The 20483-nt window shown below is 37.0% G+C and overlaps 1 protein-coding gene across 1 annotated transcript in view; it reads left to right on the top strand.

The window, feature by feature from the left end:
* The window catches only part of LOC138692735 (uncharacterized), a 141743-nt gene that overhangs the window by 53005 nt on the left and 68255 nt on the right, over nt 1-20483 (top strand). The window contains exons 9-11 of the mRNA XM_069815927.1: nt 5823-6073; nt 14603-14884; nt 15940-16135. Of these exons, the coding sequence (XP_069672028.1) occupies nt 5823-6073; nt 14603-14884; nt 15940-16135 (729 nt within the window). The remainder of the gene's footprint in view (nt 1-5822; nt 6074-14602; nt 14885-15939; nt 16136-20483) is intronic.

Here is a 20483-nt window from a genome sequence, read left to right as displayed (position 1 = left end):
CAATTGTTGGATTTTACATGTTCCAACTTATCAATTAAAGAATCTATTGCTTAAAGTACAAGTAAAGGCATAAAAAACTGGAGTAAATAAGGAAATGGGATAATTAAAGTAATTAAAACTTGTGAACTATCAAGCGACCTTTCCAAATTGAGCTGACGAGGCTGAACTCGGTTACTGTTGGTCTGGAATACAGCATCAGGAAAGACTTTAAAAAAGCGATAAGCACAAATTACTTATCCGATGCTCCAGATCAGGTCCCACCCCCAGCCCACCTTAAGTCATAACCACCTCTCGCCGAATTCCTGCCCCCGTTCCTTCCCTCATCCAATTTGAGCTGACTGAACTGAACTCCGTCCCTGGCGACCTGTGAAGCGGTGAACAACTATTGCCTGATCACGTCTCAGGATCAGGTCCCATTCCCAGCTCATCTTATGCCAGAAACATTCCAATAGCCTGTCTCGTGATGAACTGTAACTCTGGCTAACGCTCGCTCTTCCAAACATCATGCCCTTAGGATCGATCAAGTCTTAATTTATTAGTCATTTCATGCTCCACGCTCAATGTGCAGGCTTCAACCGCTCGAGTTAACTCACCAGAGTATCGAAGACAGTATGCGAAATGCAAGGCGAAAATCGGAGTGAGACAATTGGCCAACAGACTTGAAGCTCTCAATCTCAAGTTTCCTTGCTAAGAGCGCGATTTCATGGACTTTTTAAATGCGTCTCCTCCCATTTGCCGATTGACATTGACAAATTCAACGGAAGTAGTAAGAATATAATATTACTCAAGACAGAAAATAATGTTCAAAATAGCATAACTTTATGAAAGAAGAATCTAGATCGAAACATACAAGGAACAGAATACAAAGTAATAACATAAAACGTGGTTATTTTGAAATTTACCAGAAGTGCTGTAATGGATAGAAGGAGGGAAATATAAAATAAAGATATATATATATATATATATATATATATAAAAGGAAGAAGGAAGCATATGAAGGGGAACAATAAAAACGGAAGAGCACGAATGAGGGGAAATAGAAGGAAGAAAAGTAGAGGAAAGAAGAGTAAGTAAGATGAAGAAAGATTGGGAGAAAAGAAAGTAGAAGAAGGAAGAAGGAGAGAGAACAAGACTAACAGGATGTCCAAAAAGGGAATTGAAGATAAGAAGTGGGTTAGACTTGGTTTTCGGGCATGACTTCGAATTCCGCTTGAGCTGATTGCTTGGTTGTGCTTTTTCCGATATTCTTTCCAAAAGCAAAGCAAATATCAGGTAATTTGGGGTGAATCCCAGGATGCTTCTCGCTAACAGAAATTCTACTGACATTAAATAAACTCGCAAGTTGACACAACGTCCTTAAATAATATATTTTAAGGAAAAGGTGAGGAATAAAGAGGGGAATAGGGGAAGGTAAAGTATTGAAGAGAAGGAAAAGAAAGAGGAGAGAGAAAAGGCAATCGTAAGTGATCATCTTGGCCATAATTATACATCTCACTAATTACTTTGGAAATAGACTCCTAGTTCGTTTGATCAATCCTGACAGCGATGAATTTTAAGCGTTATTAAAACCGTCAGCACGGTTTACTTCAGGATGACACTGAAGGGAATTGTAATCCACAAACGTCAGATGGTAGCTATCAGACAGGCTAAGAAATTTCTGCAAAGGACATTATAAAAATATAACAAATGATGCTATATTTGAAATGATTCTCGAACATTTTTATTAGTTGGAGGCGGCTGGTTTCATCTAAGTATTACGTTGTTTTCTGTTGCCATCATCTCATTGTTAAATTTAAGTAATGCTTTTGCTACATTTCTCACCATCTTTTGTTAACTGAATTACAATATCATGGCACTCGTGGACTTGTTTTGAATAAATTTCATTCATATTTAACTGACAGAAAGCAGTGTGCATATGTAAATGGTAAGTTATCTTATTTTTCAAAAGTAAATTACGAGATGCCACAAGGATGAATCCTCCGACCCTTCTCATTTATTATTATTATTATTATTATTATTATTATTATTATTATTATTATTATTATTATTATAAATGGCATTGTTTATAATGTACCATATTTTCCAGTTTTTTTATGCAGATGACACTTAAATATAAATCAAGATCTTTAAGTTTAACATTAGGTAAGTTGAAGTAGATGGTTAAAATGTATGGAGAAATTCGGCTTTTATTTTAATTTGGATTTAAGGTGTTAAACCGGAAGTGCTTCGAAACTTCTCGGAATTTACGAAGGTTTAAACATTTGAAGAGTTCACTGCAAAAAGGGGGAATGTCGAATGTATTGCATTTTGCAGGAAATGCAATTTAATTTAAACTTTGACATTCCCACTCTTTGTGTGGTATACCAATGCTTCAACACGATGTAGATCTGGAACTATCATCTTTCTTGCAGTGCAACAAAGTGTATTATATTCTACTCCCTTTGATCTATAGTACTGAACCTTCAACTGATTTTTTTCACAAATTTACGACATTCCTTCTTTTTGCAGTGGACTCTACATTTTCAATCATATTTTCTTAAAACTAACTAAAATGCTCTTATACCCCTTTGCTTTTGACTCCCTCAATTCGTTCCATTTGAACGATACAGAACGAGGTTATGCAAAGAGATCGGCACTGTAAATCATCACCATCTCTCGGCGTTACAGAGAAGTTACGAAGTACTTCCGGTTCGCGAATCAGTAAATGGACATCCAGGTGTCAAATGTAAGCAGTTGAATATTGGTTTACCAGCAATGAATTCGTTTTAAACAAGAATAAAAAACTCAAGAAATTACGTTTAGTCTTAGAGCAGTTCAAAATACTTTCACATCTGTGAAACTACTTCAATTCAATTTAGATCAGAAACTACTCCGGAAAGAACATGTATTTTTTGCCTATATTAAGTTTTCTCATGTTTTGTACGTTCTTCGGAGACTTGCGAATTGTGTAAGTTAAGAAATTATTATGAATGTATATTTTGGTCTTTTCAGTTGTCATTATTGGATGGTGTACACGTCTTTGGCCATTCGCCTAGTGGTAGAAAGACTTTTGTATTACACAAAAAAAATTAGGTATCATGGCAAGAAAGTCTCATTTTGAACATTGTATAAACTTACGTATTATAAAATACTATCTTTTCCTGGAATCTATATATTTGCTTGCCTGATTTTTATAAGAGAAAATGTTGAAAAATATTGTAGTAGATCAAACAGTCATGATTATGGCACTAAATCATGTGATGATTTTAATTTTAAATATTGCCGCACTTGTAATTTATATTATTTAAAAGCAGAATAATAATAATATTGCAATGTCATCGTCTTATAGATCTATAATAGTACAGTCAATACATTTATTGCCATTTATTTTCTTTGAAACTACCACCAGTTAATGACAGTCCTGTTACATTCCTCTTTCTCAGGTACTCGCCCTATCTTCTACAATAAAATTCAATTTAGGATTTACCAGTACATAATACTATTCATACCAGTCTATCCTTGTAACCTCTATTCAATATAAAACATGTTTCATTATCCTAAATAGTTATAGTATAACACGAAAATGAAACTTCTGACATTTTGTTCGTAACATCCATCAATCCAAAGCTTATAACTTCACATTCTCTTCCCATCTTACCTTAAATACTGTATAAATAGAAATTTACCTCTTTTTTAATCATTTCCTTCACTTACAGTTCCCTTTAATTTCTTATAAGCTGTTCTATTGTATTGGTTCAGAATGTTCTCTTCTATAAATAATTGTCTTAATTTTTGCGTTTCTCTACACATTAACAAAATATGGATAGCGTCTTCTTTCTGGCAGAAGACGGGGCAAATTTCTTTCACATTATTTTCTCTTCTGTTCTTTAACTTCCATATTGAAACCGTCTTGTTAAACCTATCCGTTCTTCCTTGGAGTTAACTTTAGTACACCCTTTTTTGCCACCATAAAATGCTCATTTCTTATAATTAATGAACGACTGTAGCGTAATTAAATTACTGTAAAGTTTTTGTTTAGCTGTCTCAATGCTTCTCCTTTATCTGATATTGCATACTAAAATTATATTCATTTCCTCTATTTTTTTCCGTACCCAATTTAGGCCTAATTTTTAACATTACATCCCAATTCTTTTAGTCTGTTCGATTTCATATTCGTTAAGCATAATGTTATGCATTTTTCTCAGTATTTTTATACCTATATTCCAAATATTTAATTTTCATTGCTAAATAGTCCCCATGCCACTATCCATCCCATTTGATAACTGTCCGCTACATTTGAGGAATTTCAAGGAACTCCTAAACATTTCCTTTTTAATTTCTCTCTTATTCTATCAATATATGATCGGAATAAATCATTTCCCCATATTTCTATGTAATGAAGTATTTTCGATTTAATTGTAGCTCTGTAGATATCCTTCAAGTTTTTCTACCGATATCTGACCATTATTTAAACATGTATCAATTGCTGATGTCATCGTCTTAAAGTTTCTGGACAGTTCTGTACATTTAAAGATCATTCGGTCATTCATTGGGTGTTCAGCCCAAGGGCACGTCTTTCACTGCAAACCCAGCTTTCTCCAGTCGTTCCTATTTTCTGCCTTTCTCTTGATCTCCTCATATGATCCATATGTCTTCATGTCGTCTATCATCTGATATCTTCTTCTGCCCCGAACCCTTCTCCCGTTCACCATTCCTTCCAGTGGATCCTTCAGTAGGCAGTTTCTTCTCAGCCAGTGACTCAACCAATTCCTTTTCCTCTTCCTGATCAGTTTCAGCATCATTCTTCTTCACCTATTCTTTCCAGCATTTAAAGATATAGTACAGTGCAACTCCACAAATAGACGCTCAATCTCGTATACTTCACGATACAAGGTAAGTCAACGCACCCTGTCCCGTGCTGCACAGGGCTAACCGGTTGAACCAGTGCAGTAGTGTGCAGATACTCGTACACGTTGGCAGCAAGGCAGGGAACAAAAAATGTGTACTTATGTTGAAGCAGAAGTTACAAATATTGGAACGGTTTAAAAAAGGTGAATCAATCAGAGCCATCGCTCAAGAATTTGATATTTCGATCAGAACAGTGCATGGGATAAAACAAAATTCATCTAAATACGAGGCATTCTGTAGTGATTATATGAAGCGTTGTTATTATCAGTTAATTGTAGGATGAAAACACAGCTTATTTTGTGTACTTTCCTAAATTTAATCAATAAGTATGATTTATGTTCTCTCTTGAAGGGTATACACCATTTTAAAATAATTTAATACACAAACACAATTACTATTGCATGAAATGCTCAATAAGTTTTGTAACTTTATTGTCTTCAGCTCTAATCAACAATAACAATAATCCAGGTTGCAAAGCGACGATAGAAAAGATGCGAAAACAAATGAATGAGATGTATAAACAATTGAATGCTCTTTCATATTTAAGTGGGGGTGACTAGGGGGTGGGAGGTGAAATCTAAAATGCAATTAAGTCTGGTTTAAAACTTCCCCCTCAATATCTAAATTTACGTGTTTTTTGTTTAAATTGAATTAAATTTAAATAACTAGTTATTTAGAGTGGGATGTTTTGAAATGAAAGCCCTGCATATAATACTACAATATATTATTTAAACTTATGTACGTTAATTATTTATTTTTCGTTCCGCACGCCATAAAAAACATTGTGCAGCCCTTATGTTTACCAATGTCCGCAGTGCTCCGTAGAAAGACAGAGTTCGTATCTCGTCTCGCACACGGACCATTGCTGTGTCTATTTGTGGAGTTCCACTGTATGTTAAATAAAGTGTTACATATGCATTTTGTTTGATCACCAGATCGTCTGGACGCATCACGGAGGTACACGTAGATGCGACGCGCCCTTTTCGGTCTCTCATCACCGTTATTGTGACCAACACGGGGCTCGCGTCCTCTTCCTACAAAGTCCGCCTAAGAGACTTCCCTTCACAAGCACCGCCAGCGTGGTTGGAAGAGAAGTCTCGGCTGATACGCATTCCTCCGCAGCACGTCCAGGAATTCCTATTGCAGTTAGACGGACCTCTACCAGCGGAGCAAATCCATTGTTCCGGTGAGACGAATATTGATTTCTATTCACTATTTTACGTATCCTTAACTAAGTCTATGTAAATAATTAAGTAACTAGTGATTGTAGTACTATAATTGATAGTTTAGAATGAAGTGAAAGTAATGTTGTATTATTTAGAAGATGTTTCGATCGGATTTTTCCATTGCTGGTAAAAGAAAGTAAACATAAGGTCGTAAAGTTTCGAATGTTGGATATACTTTGCTTTTCAGGACAAAATTAGGGTAAGATGAAATTATAAACTAGGGAACAACTGGATACAGCGGATCCTACAGCAACTCCGACTACGCTGACCACTAGTCACCGTGCCGTTCCGAGCCGTGTGAAACAAAAGACAATCGAAACGTTGGTAGTAAAATTCTAGACTATATTCTTAAATAATTGGCTACACTAGTCAAGTGTAATGTTTACGGAGTACAACGGAAGTGTTTTCAATGCAGTAAAGCAATATAGAAATTAAGTAAGATGATATAGCAGGTTATTACAGCGAAATAAAGGAGAAATATGATGTGTTCAGGGAATATAATTTAAATCGATGAAAGCAAATTTCGGTACAATGTTCGTCAAATCAATAAGTATGTAATTATGATCGCCTTCCCGTTCTGTTTTTGGTCTAGAGAAAATACCTGGTCTTTCACGAAAATCTCTCAGCAGCCATAAAATTATTTACCGCATTGATCAGTCATATTGCTTATCAGTTTTAGGAAACAAAAATATCATAAGGAACCTGGACGACTAAAAACATCGCTAGAGAAGTGGATGAACAAAACAAAGTAAACATAAGGTTGAGAAACAAAAGAAAATGCGAGCGAGGTTTTAGTTCGGGAAACGAAACTGGATATTTTGCAAGACATTGTGTAACATTATCAGGAATTCATCCATCTAGCATCATGTATCTAATAAAACGCTGACAGACGGTCCGGTAAATTTCACCTAATTATGTCTTTCTCTTAAAATTACTGTACAGTCCTCAATTTCCTGTCACTTAGATATCCCTCCAACTAACCCAATCTAACCTTCTCATAGCCTCGTCTCCTGTCATGTGTCTATCCTCTCATCAAACCCACTCTAAACTTGTCACATTCCTCAGTCTCCTGTCACTTGGCTATCCCCTCAACTGACCTAACCTTACCACACTCCTCGGTATCCTATCACTTGTCTATCCCCAACTAACCTAACCTAACCTAACCTAACCTAACCTAACCATGTCACATTCATTGGCCTCATGTCAGTCATCTATTCCATCATCAAACCCACTGCAACCTTCTCACATTCCTAGGCGTCATGTCACTTAACTATCCCCTTACCTAAACCACGTAACCTTTAACTCGCAATATTTATGCAAATACACGCCGACGACGGACAGTTAAACATAGTGGATCACGGTGTTCTTTTTTTAATAAGAAAACAACAGTATGCTAACGTCAATATGTTTTAAAATATGAATAAAGAACAACGTAACAAGGGTATATTTCAACTTATTAATAAAGAACAACATAATGCTAACGAGAGTAATATACTGTATTTAAAAATTTTAATAAAGAACAAAATAATGCTAACTAGAGCTTATTTCAAAATATTAGTAAACCTTTTCACAGCCGGTGTGTCTAATTTAGATTTATATATCTCCTCTGAAAAAACATACCAACCTAACGTTGTGGCTAGCAGTGGCGCTGCCTCAGAAATGTTCAGAAGGAAAGAGGTAGAGAGATAAAGAAAAGTAAATTTGTCCTGGTAACGAGTCCCTGGCAAAAGTCATGTCCATGTGTTGATGACATTGTGTATTTGGTTGAATAAGGCAAAGGCATGGTTGAAAGGTGCAGTATTTGTTTCTCCAGTTTAGCATAAACTACTTGTTGGGGATATTACAGATGACAAAATTCACATGGATCAGTCACGTAATTGAACATTTTTGTAACGGGAAATACTGTTCACTTTCGTATTAACTTTTTACTTGAATACGAAAAAATTCAAATAAATTATTGTTTTAATAATTGTATATATAGGCGTACGAAGAGAAATTCTAAAGACAAAATACATTCGAATTTGAATATATCACTGGGAATATTTTGCATAATTTCCATCTTCCATGCCGGTACGAAAATAATCTATAACAAAGATATTCTATAATTATAAAAAATAATTGTACAACTATGCCTTAAATTTCAATTTGGCGATATAAAAATTTCAGTACCTGCATGAAAACCCCTTACTTATGGTTTTTAAGGAACCCGGAGATTCATTGCCTCTCTCACATAAGCCCGCCATCGGCCCTTATCCTGAGCAAGATTAATCCAGTCTATACAATCATATTCCACCTCCCTCAAATCCGTTTTAATATTATCCTCCCATATACGTCTCGGTCTCCCAAAAGGTCTTTTTCCCTCCGGCCTCCCAACTAACACTAACTACTGGGTGTTCAGTTCAAAATGTGTCTTGGCTCGCTGTATGCCGTCATGTGGCTAGTTGATGAGCCTAGAGAATTCAGTCTTCCTACACTTCCGCAGCTCAGGTGTATAATCTAAGAGGCAGAGAAGTTGGCTAGCAAGTACGGCGTTCATTCTGAAGAGTACGTACCGATACGTACGGTAACGCCGGTAGTGGCAGGAATGTGAACTGTTTGGAAATACGTACTGTCGGAATATGGGGAGAGGGTTAAGACGATTACTTACGTATTTGTTGATATTAACTTCGACGGTCAACATGGACACGGAGCATTTGATTTGTGTTGTGGAATGTTACCGTACGCAACCGATGATAACAAATACCCTGCGTACGACTTGCCGGCGCAAAACACAGTTCGAAAGAGGTTATGGTAGCACACAGACCGCCATCTGTTGCTACGACGTTCAAGTTATACCGTACACGTTCTCAAGTTCAGATTGAAGAACGCCTTAAATAATAGGCAACTTCTCTAACATATAAGCTGAAACTCGCTTCAAATCGGTGACCCAACAACGGTGACGTCATGACACACTTTGAAATGAACACCCAGTATATATATAATATGCATTTCTGGATTCGCCCATACGTGCTACATGCCCTGCCCATCTCAAACGTCTGGATTTACTGTTCCTAATTACATCAGGTGAAGAATATAATGCGTGCAATTCTGCTTTGTGTAACTTTCTCCATTCTGCTTAGTCCCAAATATATTCTAAGCACCTTATTCTCAAACACCCTTATCCTCTCTTCCTCTCTCAAAGTGAAAGTCCAAGCTTCACAACCATACAGAACAACCGGTAATATAACTGTTTTATAAATTCCAACTTTCAGGTTTTTTGACAGCAGACTGGATGGCAAAAGCTTCTCAACTGAATAATAACACGCATTTTCCATATTTATTCTGTGTTTAATTTCGTCCCGGGTGTCATTTATATTGTTGCTCCAAGATAATCACAAAAATTAATTTACAATCCTTATTTACGTACAAAAACTGAATACAATGGAAAGATCCCATATTTCTGTAAAATGTATGCCCTACTTTTCTTTAGATGAAGTCAGAAAATTTTCTCGCTCGTAACCCACCTTCTCGCCTACGTCCATATGGTCAGTATTATAGTAGATTTGGTTCACACACTATCGGTAATTATGCTCATAAGAATTATTGCCTTCCTCTATTTTTTCACAATATGTAATATATTTTGTTCTCTTTCTAAACTACTAATAAAAATCATTATTTATATCCATTTGAAATGCTTATTTAAATAACACGATAATATCACAAAAGATATAATACACGAATTATATTTGGATTAATGCAAAGCAATTTATATGCAACTACTAAAACTTCACAAAGAAGAAAAGTCAGATATATATCAAGAAGGATTACAAAAATACCTTTTGTATTTAATACATACTTGGGTGCACAATACATTATTTTGAATTTTATTTGAATTAAATTCTGAAGATAAAGTACAAAGAGGAATATCATTGGTACATGATAAAGAAATATATTTTTGTTTATGTTTAAAATGAATAATATGAAAGAATATGTTATCTTTGTGACAATAGTTTTTTTATGTTATTAACCGTAGTTTTAGTTTCACTTTTGTTTCTTGTGAAAATAATTAGGCCTTTTAATATCCTTCGCAATAATAGTGACCATGGCTCATTTTATCATGTGAAATTTATATGAAGAAGAATTTTTTTAAGAGCAACTTCATACTTGCCTATTTATTCACGGGTTCTAGCTCCACCAATATAGTCATAAATGACGTAACCGACACAGACTCTCCCTACTTTCTTACTTTATTTTATTTAAATTCCCCCATCGTCCAATATGTTCTTGTGTTTACAATCAAATAATTTCAATCAGTTTCGTTTTCTTTTTAATGAAAATATCATTCGATAAGCACTTGGGATGTATAATACTTCAATAATGTCAGAGTACAGTTCTTATCCTGAGTAACGTATTTTAACGTTGCTCTTTAAAAGATGTTTTCGACATTTTTGAGAGTTATGGGTGAAAAAAATGGAATTATAGTTAATTATTATTATAATTAAAGACATGAGAATAATAAGTGGATAAAGACCATTTTTTATGAAATTGAGATTTTAATGCCAAACGCAGCTATAGCCCTTCTTTCATCTACTGGTGTGAAATGGTAGTCAAATACTTTGTACAAAGAGAACTACATGGCTCTGAATGTCATCATTTTCTCGATTTCCACTTTTATTGAGAAGGAGAAGTGGACAATGACCAGACTTATCCTGCTCTCATTCTCAATGCGACAGCAGAGTAGCGTGATATGTACATCAGGCATGTCTACCGTATGGCATTTTCTCTGAATTTTCGTGATTTATTGGGTGACATTGTTGATGATCCAAGTTATGTTGTGACAGACTCAAGTGATAGTGATGTTGTTCAGTAATCTCACGTAAAGTCCAAGAAGCGATCTAAAACTGTGAAAAATGAAATGTGTAAATTAAACTTAACATTAATAGAGGACAAGTATGCATGTCCACCAGTGGAAAATTAGTTCCAAAACGTAACTCTGAGGACTACAAACGCAAGAGGCAATATACACAGAAGTTTCCTTTGGATATAAAGAAAAGTATTCTTGATACTAGCATATAAATATGATGTTTCCTATTTTTTTTAACCTGCAGACATTATTTTATGAATAGTATTTACATTTACATACACATTTTGTCTTGGAATAATTTGAATTCCTTCTTTGAGCGTGAGAAGCGGATACGTTTATTCTTATATTTGTTAACAATAATATAAAAGGGAATTAGTTATTTTTTATTATAATGACATAAAATGATTATTTTCTAAATGTTAAAACACATTTTAAGTAAAGTTATTCATGTAGCTAATATTTAAGTTCGCATTTTTGTCATTTTGTATTCAAAGAAATTCAGAATTTTGATTGAGAGTGAGAACTGGATAACTTCGTCATTTTTTATTAATTGTTCATTGGAGATTCAGTTAATATTTACTTTAATGGTATAAAATGTTAAAAGATATCCGAAACTTTACAATGACTATTAAAACACTTATTGAATTACGAAAAAAAAGTGATGAAAATAGTTTTTCTCGATTATCTCAAAACTACTGTCTTGGTCTTTATCCACTTATCATTCTCAGGTCTTCAATTATCGTTCATCTTTAATCACTACTATAAGACTTAGTCAAGATTCTTTTTTCATCTTTTAAACTCACTGACATTCCAGCGCTTTGGAGGAACATCCTACATTCTTCCATATTTGGTCAGCTTATTTGGCACACGGTCTTCAGATAGGCCGGATATACAGTATAGCCTACAGCTTCCAAGAAATTTGGTTTTGAAACTTATAACATTCGTGGTATTTAGCCAGTTTCAATAATTTATAAATCTGCAAGTTAAAATTCAGAAAATATATTTAACTAAGCCCCTCCATACACACAAAGTTTGGTCTTCAGATCGACCTGACAGGCGAAACTTAAACAGTTCGTTCTCTCACTTTCTTTCCCAATACATGCGCAGATAAACCGGTAGGTTGTATGCCACATTCTTCCAGCCTATCGCCAAGTGGAGTGCGATTATGTTGAGTTGTTGAAACATGATGAACTGTTTGCATATGCGACTAATGTGTGTGTGTATTGCAAACAAAAAGTAAACACAAGTTATGCAAGTTATGGTTAGCAGTGGTTAGAAAGAAGAAATAATTTCACACATATTGATTTGCTTCCAGAACTTAAATGCTTTTCAAAACACTGGAGCAACTACGTGCGAATGGATGGAAATACTTAGCCCACTTGGAAGTATAAGGAATTTTCATTTTCACTATTTTTTAATTCTGTTTACTTTGGCAACAAGTTTCAACTAAAGAGAAACGTACAGTGTAGCGAGTATTCACAATCACATAATTATTTCTGCATTCCACCAGGAGATTGTTGACCCGGTTGTCTCTTTTTAGTAGATTATTTTACGACGCTTTATAGTTATTTAGCGTCTGAATGAGATGAACTTATTTTATTTTATTAGGTTATTTTACGGCGCTGTATCAACATTTCAGGTTATTTAGCGTCTGAATGAGATGAAGATGATAATGACGGTGAAATGAGTCCGGGGTCCAGCACCGAAAGTTGCCCAGCATTTGCTCGTATTAGGTTGAGGGAAAACCCCGGAAAAAAACCTCAACCAGGTAACTTGCCCCGACCGGGATTCGAACCCGGGACACCTGGTTTCACAGTCAGACGCGCTAACCGTTACTCCACTCCTGGACTCCTGGTGTCTTATTAAGCAAGACATTGTTCAATTATTTGTAAGAAGGAGATTTACAGACTGACACATTTGAAAACACAATGCATACATTTATCAGGATTAGATTTATTTGAAATAGACCTAGTGCTGTATAAAAAAGCGCCTTTACAAGAATACGGAGAAGTAGACATTTTTAAATAGTATTCGCTTCTGCATGTACGTCCATTTCGGGTCCGGGCCGGCGATGACATACATGCATGCGTGTTCCGCGCGCGGTGTAGTACCGCAGGTCACGTGTTTTCTATGCGTAATCTATGGCAGTTAAAAGATTATGTAACCTTAATATTGAAATACACTATATCAAGTACCAGGTTATTTAACGTCGATAGAATTGGCGATAGCGAGGTGGTATTTGCGTTGTAGGATTACCTAACATTCATCTTCAGTTGTTAACCTTGAAAGAACTCTAAACAGGTAATTTGCCCAAGCGGGAATCGAACCGATTTCCCGTCAGGCCATACCACATACGTCAGTTTTACCGTTCAGTCCTCAACTGTGCCGAAAGGAAGGGCAAACTGTGTGAGTGGGGGATCTGAGAGCTGTAAAAATCTCATCTCTCTACTCCTCATTACACCAAGAAAGTATTCCAATATATGGAACATAACATTGTCCACATAAGGAATATCGGAGCTCGTCACATTAGGCCTATTGAAAAAATACAGTATATACTGTTAATCCATCCACGAAATGGACGTAGCCCTATTGTCATTATGGAAATATGATGAAGGATCGGTGGAGCGGAGAAAAATTCTCTCCGGCACCGGGATTGGAACTCAGGTTTTCAGCTCTACGTGCTGATGCTCTATCTACTAAGCCACATCGGATTCAAATTCCGATGCCGGATTGAATCCTCTCAGTGTAAGCTCCACCTCTTAGTTTCCCTTTAGTGGCCAACCCTCATGCACTGTGTCACAGATGTGTGACAGTGGCACAATGTTCAACACACTAATGTGCAGAGGTGCACTCATTACGAGTGACTAAGTGATCGGGATCCGACGGAATAAGTGCAGTCTTAAATCACTTATATACGCATATCATATTGTTGCGATGTACCGAATTACATATGATATTTCCGTGCAGGAATTCTGCTTTATCACACGATGAAGGATCGGTGGAAAAATTCCCTCCGGCACCGGGAGAAAAAAATCATCGATATAGTTTTCCTAATGACTCAAAAGTATAGAGCAGGCAATCAACTAATATATTTTGCAGTGAAAATCGCTTAGTATACCGCGAAGATGTTTAAGAATGGAAGAGAGAGGTTTTTATCGGTTTCGTATGCTCTGACGCATTGTTGACAATCTAAAGATATATGGTGCTAAACCATTCGATACCGGTATAGGTCATTCGTTATTTCGTAAACCAAATGCTTGTGTGCGCCGTATCTCATAGTAAGAACCTCATGGTGGAGGTAAGCGAACTACCTATCTTCAAGTGGAAGTGTAGCGAGGAAGGGAAGCTTCCCAGTCCACTTCTTTTTTCCCCTTACGCGCAGGTAGGTTTTACTAAATACCTATTGGCCTATACTGCAACTAAATACAGTAGGACAGGATGATTGTACCATGACGTGTGTTTCGATGTTATGGAGAAAGTGAAGATAAAGTTTAAAAGTGTACTCTTGAATCCCTTTTGACTATAATTGGATAGAACGTGGGCTTCTTTCATACTTATACAGCATGGAGTACGGATAATAGTATTTTTTTTAGTAAGAAGCAGACTTGTTTAAATGTATAACGAACTACCCTCCTAAATTTGACAGTTGAATTGGTGAACTGGAAGGAGCAGCTCGTGGCCACTAGGCGCATTCGACTGCGGCAGAAGGAACGCTGCTTGTGCGTGTGGCACTGTTTGTGTGCGTGTATCGGCGCCGGGGTAGGGAATGACCTGCGCTGTGAGCCAATGTCTGCAGAGCACTACAACGCGGCCGGCTTCCAGGGCTCACTGCCCACCACAACCACCACGACCACTTACATCGCAGACAATATCTTCCTCAGCGTATTGTGCTTTATGATCATTCTCTTCTTAATTCTAATCCTTCTAGGTGAGTGAAATTATACAAATGTAACAATTTATTATATATGTGTGTGTGTGTGTGTGTGTGTGTGGGGTGGGGGTGGGGGTGGGGGTGGGGGCGGGGGCGGGGTGGGTGTGGGTGTGGGTGTGGGTGTGGGTGTGGGTGCGCGCGCGCGCGTGTGTACTGTAGATGAGAATCTGACTCCTGATTGCGCCATATTTTGAATCTACGAAATAATTTAGTGTATAAATTGAAATGAATTGCATCTAATAATCTTCATAAAGCCCATGCATCTTCACAAGAGTCGGCCTGGTTGACGCTTTCTATGCCCGAGGTTGCGGGTTCGATCCAGGGTCAGGTCGATAGCATTTAAGTGTGCGACAGGCTCATGTCAGTAGACATGCGGGACAAAATTCCGGCACACTGACCTACACCCACGTAAGAATTATTTTGTAATTCTGTCCAGTATCGTAGTTTGGTAGTTATCTGTTATGCTAATAAACAGAGCGCTTGAGCCAGCTAAGTTGGGAAGTTGCGCTATTCATTTCTGTACAGAACTCTTATTTTGGGCTAACAAGAACTAATAGTCCTTCGTAAAATGAAACAAGTATGCATTTTGTCAGCCACACGTTTGTCGTCATAATACAGTATAATCTAGTAAAATTGGTATTATTATTTTTGCTATATTTTTGCGTATACTACTTTTCCATTGTTATGTAAGAGTTGGTTTAGCTTAGTTTAGGAAAGAGTTATAGTTATTTTTCAACGAAAATTCGTTGTATGCTTACAAATTATACTCGCATACGAATGTAGATATCGTACTTCAGTTTCGCCGTCAATTTGCGTATCGTGAATACGATTAATGTACGAATGACGCTCAATTGGAAAGCTGTTTTTGAGGCTTAACTGTCTGTAGTTGACTTTTTAGTTTAAATTTTAGTTGAATATACTTCAGTTAATATAACGAAAGTAATAAATAAAAAAATAGAGACACTTACTTTATTTTAGCTGTAACTCCATCCAAACCGATCACGTAGCTTTAAAATTTATAGTTGACTGTTGACTTGTCTTGTTTTGCACAGGCGTCGCAAAGGGCATTTTGGGCCTATGCTCCTGTCCAGCAGTGGGGATGTGGGGACTGGATATGTTCGTCGAGCAAGCGAGAAGAATCCCGCATTATTACGAGAAAGAGTTGTGTGACAGATCAGTGATTTACGACTGTGCTGGATACCCTGTTCATCCCGATACCAAACTCCGCACTGTCAGAACCATCAGCAGGTACGACAACAAATCTTAGTGACCAGTAAGGAGACACCAATAATCCCATCAGAGTTATGAAACCTTATCACGACTTTCAGAAAACTCCTTCCTTGTAAAATATTGACCATGATATAGTTAATAACATGGTGGACCTTCTCGCGAGAGTAGAGAAGTTACATGTTTACTAGTGGCACGGTATCTGAAACTCGTATATCTTGTTTATAGTGTCGTTCTCATCTCCAGTATTCTTTTAAATTCTTTTTTATTATTATTGTTTTATCGATCATTTAAGGACACTGCATCAACTGCGGTGTTATGTATCGTCGGTGCAATTAGTAATAGCGAGATAGTGTTTGGCGAGATGAGTCCGAGAATTTTTTATAACATTATCTGAAATCCGCCTTACAGTTGGAGAAAATCTTGGCAAAAATCCAATAGATAATCGGTCCAAGTAGAATTCGAACACATACCCAAATGCAGGCACGAAATAAGATTCCAAATCTCTATCTGTGAGCTACGCCAGTGGCTACTTCTGATTTTGTCTTTTCATAAATACAATTTTAGTACGTACTCATATATAAAATACCCTGACGGTTATTTATATTGTGAAATTTATAAATCTTCTCACTATTCGTGAGCTGCCACAAGGGACAAAAAATACTTAACCATATAAATGTTTACAAGTTCAGTGAACCATTAATTTTGTTTTGACAATGAAACTCCTACAAGTACATAGCTGCAAATACATTTTGTGATTAGTGGAAATATACCTAGTTTTAGAGAGGCAAGTGTTACAAAAAAGTAAAGAATGCTAATGAACTTGGTTTCATTTCGAATATAGGTGATGCTGCAGGAGAGCAATTGATCCTTTCAATGCAGCTAAAGTTACAAACGGAATAATAGATGTAGGTATTCCAATACAGTATATTGTGGGTTTCACGTTCCAAATTTCAACGTAATTCTACAGAGAGTTCCTATGCAGACCGGTCCCACTCCGAGCTCTACTATTGGCGGGCAGCGAATGGTCATAATGCCGGCATAAGAACAAGTCTGCACGTGTTTTCCTACGCAGACCGGTCCCACTCCATCCGTTACCCCTTAGGACCGTCTCTATGTATGTTATAATTGGAGGGTGAGTGTGTAAAGTGCGTTAACTCTACAGATGGCCGAAATTGTGTTCTTGAATTCAGATGGTAGATCAAAAACGAGACTCACGTTTGTGTATAGTGCGGGAACTCCTACTTGAATTGAACCATAGCTCATAGCCGTGTGATTGTGTTTTCTACGTTGATTCGCCAAGAGGATAGTAGTGAGTGTGTAAAGTATGTTAACTCCAGTTAAAGCGTTTATCACAACTTTTAGTACATTTAATGTGTGTAAAGAGCGTTATCAACATTTCTGTAGGAATTGACACACCTTTCTCATATAGAGAACAGACATGCACTAGTAGCCTACACGGTGCGTTAATTCCTTAGAATAAAAATATGGCTTTAATAGTAAAATTGCTATGATAATATAAAAATAATACAATTAAAGTTTAGGTTTCGGGAGGCAGTTGCACCAGGTAAGATTTATGTTGCGTATAAATTTTTACGGCTCTTACTGAAGTTCCAATACTCGAAAAGAAATGATAATCACAAAGACTCAAATACTTCATCTCAGAGGATAAAACCTGATGTTTTGAATAAAGTGAATAATGTGCCATCCTATGTCACGCTTGCTGGCCTGTACAGTGAGTACAAAGAAAGTTGTGTTTAGCGTCCTGTATGTAGACAAATCTTCGAAAGTGAGTTTCGTAAGTTACAATTGATATTAGAGGAGAAAAATTCACTCCGGCACCGGGGATCGAATCCGGGTTCTTGGTTCTACATACCAAGGGCTCTAACCATTGAGCTACGCCTAAGTTCAATCCACAGCACCGGAACGAGTCTCTCTCCTCCAAGGTTTTTCCCTTTGTGGCCTGACTGCCCGGCGCCGGAGCGAATTTTTCTCCTCTATTATCAATTGTTACCATAACAGATATATTCTGTAGGACAAAAAATTAATCTTTACGTAGATTCGTAAGTTAATCCTCTCAGTAAAAACCTCATAAAGACACATGCTGCACTTGCAATAAGCTGACACTAGCATCCCATGTTGCATAAGATAATGATAATACGAAAGTAACCTTCAAAAGCATCAAGAGGAAGCAGAAAATGCATATATAGTAAAAGCATTAGCGAGGAAATAAGCAAGACAGATGCAGTCAAAAAACCTGTGACTTTCGACACGCAGCAGTGCTTGCTTGCCCACGTCATTTTTACAGAGTTCAGTTATTTCTGCGTATAAGAGGCAACTCAGGATATTCAAATTTGATTCATGATTGTGATGTAGACCAAGGATACTGTTTTGTATGATATGAATCCATTGCGGGAAGAGGTGGCATTGATAATTATTTCTATATGTATAATTTCTTTATAAAATATTTTAAGCCAGAGTTAAACATATAACATTGTTTTCCGATACATGTGGCGAGTAGAATAAAATAAAACATCTTGGTGCCATTTGTATGGCTGATTTACAAGATTCTGACACCCTTGAGTCTATCGACCATAATATCTTGATGCTTGGACATATACACAAGAAAAGTGATGTCGACAATACTTACTTACTTACTTATTTATTGGCTTTTAAGGAACCCGGAGGTTCATTGCCGCCCTCACATAAGCCCGCCATTGATCCCTATCCTGAGCAAGATTAATCCAGTCTCTACCATCATATCCCACCTCCCTCTAATCCATTTCAATATTATCTTCCCATCTACGTCTCGGCCTCCCCAAAGGTATTTTTCCCTCCGGCCTCCCAACTAACACTCTATATGCATTTCTGGATTCGCCCATACGTGCTAAATGCCCTGCCCATCTCAATCGTCTGGATTTAATGTTTCTAATTATGTCAGGTGAAGAATACAATGCGTGCAGTTCTGTGCTGTGCAACTTTCTCCATTCTCCTGTAACTTCATCCCTCTTACCCCCAAATATTTTCCTAAGCACTTTATTCTCAAACACCCTTAATCTCTGTTAACCTCTCAAAGTGAGAGTCCACGCTTCACAATCATATAGAACAACCGGTAATGTAACTGTTTTATAAATTCTAACTTTCAGATTTTTTGACAGCAGACTAGATGATAAAAGCTCCTCAACCGAATAATAACAGGCATTTCCCATATTTATTCTGCGTTTAATTTCCGCCTGAGTATCATTTATATTTGTTACTGTTGCTCCAAGATATTTGAATTTTTCCACCTCTTCGAAGGATAAATCTCCAATTTTTATATTTCCATTTCGTACAATATTCTGGTCACGAGACATAATCATATACTTAGTCTTTTCGGGATTTACTTCCAACCCTATCACTTTACTTGCTTCAACTAGAATTTCCGTGTTTTCCCAAATCGTTTGTGGATTTTCTCCTAACATATTCACGTCATCCGCATAGACAAGAAGCTGATGTAACCCGTTCAATTCCAAACCCTGCCTGTTATCCTGAACTTTCCTAATGGCATATTCTAGAGCGAAGTTAAAAAGTAGAGGTGACAATGCATCTCCCTGCTTCACCCCGCAGTGAATTGGAAAAGCATCAGATAGAAACTGGCCTATACGGACTCTGCTGTAAGTTTCACTAAGACACATTTTAATTAATCAAACTAGTTTCTTGGGAATAACAAATTCAATAAGAATATCATAGCCTATAAAACTTCTCTCTTAACCGAGTCATACGCCTTTTTGAAATCTATGAATAACTGATGAGGCGGCCGGGTAGCTCAGTTGGTAGAGCAGCTGGCTACGGACTGGAAGGTCCGGGGTTCGATCCCAGGTGGTGACAGGATTTTTTCTCGTTACCAAACTTTCAGAACGGCCCCGAGGTTCACTCAGCCTCCTATAAAATTGAGTACCGGGTCTTTCCCGGGGGTAAAAGGCGGTCAGAGCGTGGTGCCGACCACACCACCTCATTCTAGTGCCGAGGTCATGGAAAGCATGGGGCTCTACCTCCATGCCCCCCAAGTGCCTTCATGGCATGTTACGGGGATACCTTTACCTTTTTTTTATGAATAACTGATGTACTGTACCCTTATACTACCATTTTTTCTCCAATATCTGTCGAATACAAAAAATCTTGTCAATAGTCGATCTATTACGCCTGAAACCACACTGATGATCCCCAATAATTTCATCTACATATGGAGTTAATCTTCTCAAAAGGATATTCGACAAAATTTTATACGATGTCAACAAAAGTGATATTCCTCGAAAGTTACTACAGTTAGTCTTGTCCCCCTTCTTAAAAATAGGTACGATTATAGACTCCTTCCATTGTTCTGGTACAA

The sequence above is a fragment of the Periplaneta americana genome, chromosome 17 (assembly GCF_040183065.1).
Source record: "Periplaneta americana isolate PAMFEO1 chromosome 17, P.americana_PAMFEO1_priV1, whole genome shotgun sequence".
Classification (NCBI taxonomy): Eukaryota; Metazoa; Arthropoda; class Insecta; order Blattodea; family Blattidae; genus Periplaneta; species Periplaneta americana.
This window is presented reverse-complemented; position numbering and strand designations above follow the sequence as displayed.